General features: G+C 49.8%; 1 protein-coding gene across 3 annotated transcripts; it reads left to right on the forward strand.

The window, feature by feature from the left end:
- The first annotated feature begins 3,610 nt into the window (after positions 1-3,610).
- Positions 3,611-7,138, forward strand: LOC136494156 (uncharacterized). Of its 3 annotated transcripts, none has more exons than XM_066490317.1 (7): positions 3,611-3,938; positions 4,383-5,029; positions 5,112-5,433; positions 6,007-6,079; positions 6,160-6,250; positions 6,324-6,451; positions 6,548-7,138. In XM_066490317.1, exons 2-7 carry the CDS (start codon positions 4,561-4,563, stop codon positions 6,854-6,856), a joined length of 1,392 nt encoding a protein of 463 aa, XP_066346414.1. In that variant the 5' UTR covers positions 3,611-3,938; positions 4,383-4,560; the 3' UTR covers positions 6,857-7,138. The 3 variants fall into 3 exon arrangements, with proteins under 3 accessions (XP_066346414.1, XP_066346412.1, XP_066346413.1); XM_066490315.1 differs by having other exon boundaries at positions 4,456-5,029; XM_066490316.1 differs by having other exon boundaries at positions 3,616-3,938; positions 4,456-5,029; positions 6,372-6,451.
- The last annotated feature ends 1,144 nt before the right edge of the window (positions 7,139-8,282 follow it).

An 8,282-nucleotide genomic window follows, 5' to 3' on the forward strand; every position in this document is an offset into this window, starting at 1 on the left:
TTTGACTTCCTGAGTTCATGACCATAGTTCCAAAGAAGATTGAATTGCTGCACTTCATCTCCATAAATGATGTTCCATGCCATCCTTCTTGCCCTACTCAGCTTCATCCTAGAGGGGGTCAAGTTCAACTCCAACTGAACTGCCCTTCCAAAATTGGTTAGGCTCATCTTCTCATCAGCCCTAAACTTGTCCAAGTACTTGTTAGCTAGCCATTTTGCAGTGCACCTCTTAAGCACCCATTTATTTTGACAATGGTGATCACCAACATAAGATTTGATCAAGAAACATTCTATCCTAGAATCAAATGAAGCATACAAGTACCATGGACAACCAACATCACAATGAGCTTTGATTCTGGTCTTGTCATTCCATGGCATCTTTATCTCCATCCTATGTTTGATACTGTATTCTGTAATAGCCTTTCTTAGTAGTTGTACTGATGCAAACTTCATTCCAATTTTGAAAATAGGGTTCTGCAGGTCCTCTGGCCTGAAGGTCTTCAAATTCATCCCAACCTGGCCCTCTTCCTCAACTGGTAACTCCAACTCATCCTCATCAGATGACAGCTCATCCCATTCCCTAACCGTTGCCATCTTCTCTTTGCCATATGGAGCATTTCTCTTCTTCCCTTTGCTGACTACAATGCCCTTGGCTGCACCCTCATCAACCACCCCATCATTAACATTGTCATAGAATAGGTCATCATCATCATCAACTTCATAGTCACTTCTAAGAAGTACCCATCTATACTGCCATCATTGTCACTGTTGTTGTAGTTGCCCACATCATCTCTTTCAGGTGGCACCTTCCTAGGACTTAACATTTTGGGTAGTGTACCAATTGGATTCAACATAATGTCTTTGTCAAATGAATTATAGATATCAAAGTACATCACAAAGTTTTTGATCTTATATGCAAATTGGTTCTTGATTTGTGTATCTGCATCTAAGTCTACAATTCTCAAACTAGTAGGCACAACCATCTCAGGCAACAACCAGTACACCTCCACATTGTCAAGTCCATAACCTAACATCACACTAATCTCATCAACTGCAAAAAAACGCCAATACTTCTCTTTGATATGGTCAAACCAATCAACCTTGCCATCAAGATAAATCTGATCTTTACCAGACCCACAGAAAAATCCCCCATGATGTATTTCCACAGAGAACTCGTCATCATCAGGCCCTAAACATTCAGATAAACCTAAAGTTTAGTGCTTTGCCCTGACAACCCAATCTATGCATCAAATCCATGTACTACCACACCAAATTTGAGGCACTTACCATAAACAGGTGCTGGTTCCCCTTCCAATCGCCGGCGACCGGCCATGGTGCCGTGCCGCGCCGCGCCACACCTCCCATGGCTTCAACCAACCTCTTTATTTTCCTTATCACTACCAGAATCTTGTTGTCCATGGAGGGAGGCACACGGACACACCTGATTCTTGTGATGGCGACGATGTCCTTGGCCTCGGCCTGCTCGTGGAGCGTGGCGACCACGTCCCTCATGAGGCCGCTCTCGCCCCCATCTGACCCCCACCAAGCACACCCCTCACGAGCACGCGGTGAGATGGGGAGGCGAGCAGCGGCGAGACTGGAGGGAGGCGGGTGGCGATGAGATTGTGGGGGAGGGGGGGGCGAGAATGGAGGGGCCGGCGGCGGCAAGACTGGGAGGGCCGGGCGGCGGCGGTGTATCGAGAGAATACGAGAGAGAGAGAAGACCGGCACGGGAGACTTTAGGGACGGGAGGGGTTTCAGCCGTACTGCACCTAGGGACCAAGAAGTGACCGGCCACGTTCGGCGGGGGGGGGGGGGGGGGGGGGGGGTGCAGCAAAAATCCCATGACGATTGCGATGTTGGTGCCTATGTGGCTTGTCCACCTAAGCTGTTGTTGCCTGCGTGGCCTAATCTTATGTTGTTGGTGACAAAAAATATAGTTTCAGTACCTAGTTGGTAGGTTTTTCAGTTCGAGTACCTATTTGAGAACCACACAATAGTTTGAGTACCTGTGGTGCATTTTACTCTTAAGTAAACGACGTAACATAGAGACATAGATATAGGCATACATATAAAAAGAGTCGCTATGGGACTTGTGCTGGTTAATTTTTTCTTAAGTTTGACTAGATTTGTAGAAAATATCAATAACACCTATATCTCCAAATAAATTTATTATGAAAACATACTCAACGATCTATCTAACAATATCAGTTATGTATCATAAATGTTAGTTTTTTAATATATATATTTAGTCAAAATTAAAAGTGTGTGACTTATGAGGAAGAGAGGATGATATTTTTTATTGGACAAAACGAGTAAAGCATTAATAACAGAGCTAAAGCATCATTAGCGGCAAGAGCGAAGTAATTGAGAATGGCCCGGTTCGGCTTACCCAGAAGCCGGCTTGTTCGGCTTCTTTTTTCAGCCGAAATAGTGTTTTTCTCTCACAACAATTCAGCCAGAACAGTATTTTTAAACCAGTCCAGCCAAATTTCAGCAAGCCGAACGGGGCCAATATCATAGCCAGTGGCGGAGCCTGAGCTAAAATCAAGAGGAGGCCAATTCCATAAGCTCATGCCACACCTAACTAGATGCTACTATCTTCCAGCTTGCGCTTGCTCCATGAAAAAGAGAAGCCAACAAGTAAGATGAAAAATGAGATGAAGTGCTTATGCATATGTAAAACTCGTTTGATGACATCATGGATGAGCTCCACCATCATTCAATACAATGCCTGCCAATGCTTTAAGAAGAGAAATGCTTGTGAAACATATATTGTCTTTACGTAGTATAGCAATTGTTGTAGGCAACAGAAGCCAAATGTCATGAGAGCTAAAAAAATCTATAGTGCCTGATAGCAGTTGCAGCGTTTAGAATAGAAGGTATTGCTAGCCATAGTCCACGTCAAAGAGGCTATATATATCTTAGTAAATTTCAGTCCAGCATATTGCACCAAGCTAGCATGAAGTCCAACATATCAAGTATCAAGCATTAGTAACAAATAAAAAGTCACTTTTCTCCTTCCTACACGTAGACCAGGGAGTGAGGGAGGGAGGAGAGCAGTTCAAAGACTTCAGGCGCATATATAGCAGTGCAAGCCAATTTTTTAATCGAAGCACCGTGTGTTGAGTTTAGCGAGAGGTGCTGGGATAGCAACCGACGAAAAATTCACTTAAACGTATTGCACTTAATAACCTACGTCGCAGCTGCTCACGTTTCGCCCTTTAGAAAACTCCCTCGATCAAGGGGGGGCCGCAGCCCCCTATCGCCCTCACGTGGCTCCGCCCATGATCATAGCGGTAGACTCTATGAGAAAGCTATAGTTGACTAGTTAGAGGCATGATTATATATTAATTCACTGCACGCAGGGAAAGTGAAGAGCTACAAGGAGTGTTGAGTGGGGATAACCCATGAGCATGAGAGTTAAAAAAAAAACCATGAGCATGACTGCATCACTGCATCAGGGCCCTTGCAGTGCAACTAGGTGAAAATGAAACTGACGGGGGCAGCTGCGGCTGGTTTTGTCTTGGTTTGATTGCTCTGCTGGATCGCCCACTCCTCCGGCCGCGTCCTGCCCACCTCACCCTGTCGCCTCCACTCGCTTCACCACCACAGCGGCCCAGCAGCCCTCTCCTGCCTGCTGCCTCCCTCTATTTATGATGCTTGCCTGCACCGAATAGAGGCAGTAGTGTACTCGTACAACTGAGCCGCAAGAAAAGCATCGAATCGAATCGTCTTCTCCATCCCAGTTGAGCCAATTCCGCCATTGTTGATCGCTCGCTCGCCTTCTTTCCTCTGCCACCACTGCTCTGCGATCGACTGCTAACGGCTGGCAAGCAACCGAGCCACCGTCCAGATTCCAATCCAAGATTGCTTCCTTCCTTGCCTGCGCCGGCCATGGAGAAGGAGAATCCGCAGCTGCATAGCAGGGACCTGCAGGTAAAGTCAGGCCCAGACTCAGATACATCATTCATGTGTGCTGGAATGGAATTGGCTGCACTCCTATCGCCCTTAATTAATCCATGTGTATTGGGGTGGAAAAAATTAAACATTGTTACTGTGTAATCCAATTCCTTGTCCGATGAGATGGGATCTTCGGTAATCTGCTAGTGCTGGTATCTTGTACTAGTATATATGCAGTTACAGAATATTTGACTTGAAAGCCTTTTTTTTTTATTTTTTAAAAGACTTCAAGAGCCTTGCTACCTCTGCTGCTCTGAAATTAGATTAGATAGAGTAGTGTTTGTTTCCATGGCAATCAGCAATTCAGGAGGCAGGCTGGCTGGCAACAGATTGTTATGCGCGACTCTGTTGATTTTCCTTCCTGGTTGTATGTTTATATCTGAATGTTTTTTTTTTCGCCTATATATATCATATATGCAGCTGCAAACTCTGAAGGAAGATCGCTTCGCTCGTCTGAAGAATCTTGTTACTCTTTTGTACTGTATGTATGTAGGACGACGCCACTGCAGCAAGTGTTGTTTCATCCGAGCAACGGCCGCAGCCACATCTCTGCATCGACATCCCGGCAGACAACCTCCCGACGCCGACGCAAGGCGGCATGAGCATCACCCCACCTTCCAGCAGGAGGGGGCACCAGACAGGCAGCAACATCCCCAGCACGCCCGTTTCTTCCTCCAGCTCCAGCAGCAGGCCCAGCAGGCCGCCTCTGCACTCGCCGTCCTTCATGCTGAGGCAGACGGTGAAGAGCCTGCTCCCGGCGGGGAGCTTCAAGTCGTCGGCCGTCTCCAAGCTGTTCAGCGCCACCAAGGTGATGGCCAGGACGTCGTCGCTCCCGCTGGAAGATGCTCATGCTCTGTCGTCGTCACAGCCACAGCCACCAGTTCAGCCGAAACCAGGTGCAGCAGTGCACCACATCTGCCGCTCGCAGTCCCTCCCCATGAACATGAAGAAGCTGAACAACGCCAAGAGCTTCAAGCGGATGGACTCGCTAGGCGGCATGTACCGCGTCGTCCCTTCCACGCCCAGAGCCCCTGTCGTCGACCCTGACATAGTGCCTTCACACTCAGGTGGGTGTCTGATGAATCATTTCCGACAGTTACAGACTTTGCTCTGCATTATTCTGATGATGCGCATGCATTTCGTGTTCAGGGACGACCGGCGGCGGCGGCCACGACGACGACGGCGGCGAGGACATCCCGGAGGAGGAGGCGGTGTGCCGGATCTGCATGGTGGAGCTGTCGGAAGGCAGCGACACCCTCATCAAGCTGGAGTGCTCGTGCAAGGGCGAGCTGGCGCTGGCGCACAGGGACTGCGCCGTCAAGTGGTTCAGCATCAAGGGCACCAGGACCTGCGAGGTGTGCAAGCAGGACGTGCAGAACCTCCCCGTCACCCTGCTGCGTGTGCAGAGCATTCAGCAGCGCGACCTGATGAATCTCGGCGGAGGGAGCACGGCCAGATACGATCGGTACAGGTAAGCTAGATGCATGCTCTTAACAATTCCCCATCGCTCTCATCAGTCATCATCAGAAATTCAGAATTATATTTGCAGCAAGTCTTTAATTTGTGGATGGATTGGAGAACACCTAAGCAGCTAATGCTGCAGAGTGACTAGATATTATATACTAGTTTATGAATGACAAATTTGACCAGAATTGCTTTGCTTACATATGACAAAATTGTCGTTCCTTACATGCTGGTCCCATGGGGTATTGTTTGTTAATTGTTTATTTACTTGTGAAGAAGCAAGTTTTACTTGAACAATCCAAGCATCTGGGATGCCACCACGTACGCACACACGCGTCTTTTATTTTCAAATAAGGATGCTAGCTATCACTACCTGCATCATTAGCATTATGTGGAGATTGACACCTGTCCTAGCTACGTGCCATTTTGGAATGACACAATATAATAGTTGGTTACCTACTTTGAGCAGATCACCACCACACGCGTTATCAAAGTAACATCTCTCTTAAGAATCAAATCTGACTGATGTGATCGAGCTTTCACCTGAAACTCAGAAACTTCCTCTTGTCTTGTTACTCAGAGTGTGGCATGGGACGCCTATCCTTGTAATCGTAAGCATCCTGGCCTACTTCTGCTTCTTGGAAGAATTACTGGTACTGCTGCTACCTCTTGTTCTTGTTAAAATTGACATACATAGTATATGCATGGTATGCTAAATTCACCTGACTGACAGGTGGCCCATGACGGCATTGCTGCGCTGGCTATATCGCTGCCCTTCTCATGTATCCTGGGCCTCTTCTCATCCTTGACCACCACAAGCATGGGTACGTCATGACATGACATCCACGAGTCAAATTAAAACACAATTACATTACATATATAGATGCTTGGTTTCAGAAATCAGAGCTAGCCATGATACATATCAGAACCTTGCATTGCGTGCAGTGGCAAGAAGATACGTATGGATCTACGCGGCAGTTCAGTTCCTCTTGGTCGTCTTCTTCACCCATCTCTTCTACAGATATGTAAGCATACACCAACCAACACAGCTCTTCTGAACATGTTGTTATGTGTGTGTATATATATGCTGACCAGCAGCGGGTCTTTGCAATGCATTGCAGCTCCATTTGCAGGCCGTGATATCCATCATCCTGGCGACCTTCGCCGGTTTCGGCGTGGGCATGGCCGGCAACTCGATCGTCATTGAGATACTACGGTGGAGGGCGAGGCGGGTGGCGCCTCCTACCCAGCAGGCTCGCCGTCACCGCAGGGCGCGTGCACCTCAGCAGCAACATCCTCCGACGGCGTCTGATTCTGATCAACCTTCCAGTCAGCCTTCAGCTGCAGACGTGGGAGTGGGGGGAGCGGGACAGCACGACGCCACGGCCGCCGCCGGCGATGTTGAGAACCCAGCCGTCCCTCAGGCATAGAACATTATTGCATACACGACTCTCTTCTACTAGTTTATATATATCGAGCAGTAGCAGTTTGCAGTTTGCTAGTTTACCAGAGAGGTTGCTTTGGGACCTTGTTACACTGTACAAAAGGTAGTGCACATGGACTCTGAATTTTGTTTCTCTGATATATGCGGCCTTGAGCCTTGTGAAAGGAATCACTGGTTGGTGCTGCATTTTACTGTATGCACATTCTCTGTTCTCGCCTAACGAAAATCTTCAGGAAGATAAGCAAAATTGTTTGGAATGCTTTTCGCATCTGAACTTGACCCGATCGAGAGGCTTTGTCACATGTACAGTTACAGTTACAGCATGGACAATATGAGTTTCTTGGGTTCGGACGCGATGGAGGCGCTCTGCTCCCCCAACCCGCCCCCTTCCCCCAGCCCGACACTCTGCACCCCTCCACTGCCGGACACCCACCCTTCCCTTCCCTTCCCTTCCCTCACCTCCCCCAAAGGTAAGGGGCCTGCCGTCCTCTCCCCCCACGCCCCACCTTTCTACCCCGCCGATACCCCGGGCCGCTCCAAAGCCATGCGGTGGTCTGAAGATTCCGACTTCTCCGACGACGACACCGAGGAGGAGTCAGTGCAAGGAACCCGGGGCTCCTACCACGACGCCATCCGCCGGGGCTCTCCGACGCAGGTAGACTTGGAGGCAGGGCCTAGCGCCCAACCGCACACCTGCGTTGTCGACGAGCGGCCGGCGGAGGCCTTGCTGGGGAAGAACCATGGCCGCCGTTTACCGCTGAAGTGCGTTCGGTGTCATGGTCTATGGCACGTGGCCCGCGACTGCAAGCGTCCGAGATCGCCGACCAACGGCGCTGGCAGCAGCAACGCCGCGGGGAACACCCGTTTCGTCCGGGCGCGGAACGGCCCGGGGAGTCCTGGGACGCCGGCTGGCTCACAGGCCAGCGGCACCACTCCGCCGGCCGCTACACGCAGCCCTCTACCAGAAGAAAGGGACCCGCTGCCGCCTGGCCACCCGGAGGAGAGGCAGTGGGAGCCACCAATTGGCCCAAGCCAACTAGGATTTGGGATCCGCACCCTGATCGGGGACGCTCAACCTTAATATGATTGGTGGCTCCTGTCGCACAGCGTCATAAATAGTAGGTGGGGGCCGGAGGTGTCAAGCACGAGGTTCGTCTAAGCCGCCTAGCACCCTACTTACAGTCCTAAACCCTAACCAATCACTCATAAATAGTAGGTGGGGGCCGGAGGTGTCGAGCACGAGGTTCGTCTAAGCCGCCTAGCACCCTACTTATAGTCCTAAACCCTAACCAATCACAGATGGGGCGCTGCCAGCGATGGAATGCGCCGCCACCGCCTCTGCATCACGCCGGAGGGCTGCCTTGACGCCGGGCTACCCTGCGATTTCTACACCGACCCCTGGACGACACCGC

The sequence above is a fragment of the Miscanthus floridulus genome, chromosome 11 (genome assembly GCF_019320115.1).
Source record: "Miscanthus floridulus cultivar M001 chromosome 11, ASM1932011v1, whole genome shotgun sequence".
NCBI lineage: Eukaryota > Viridiplantae > Streptophyta > Magnoliopsida > Poales > Poaceae > Miscanthus > Miscanthus floridulus.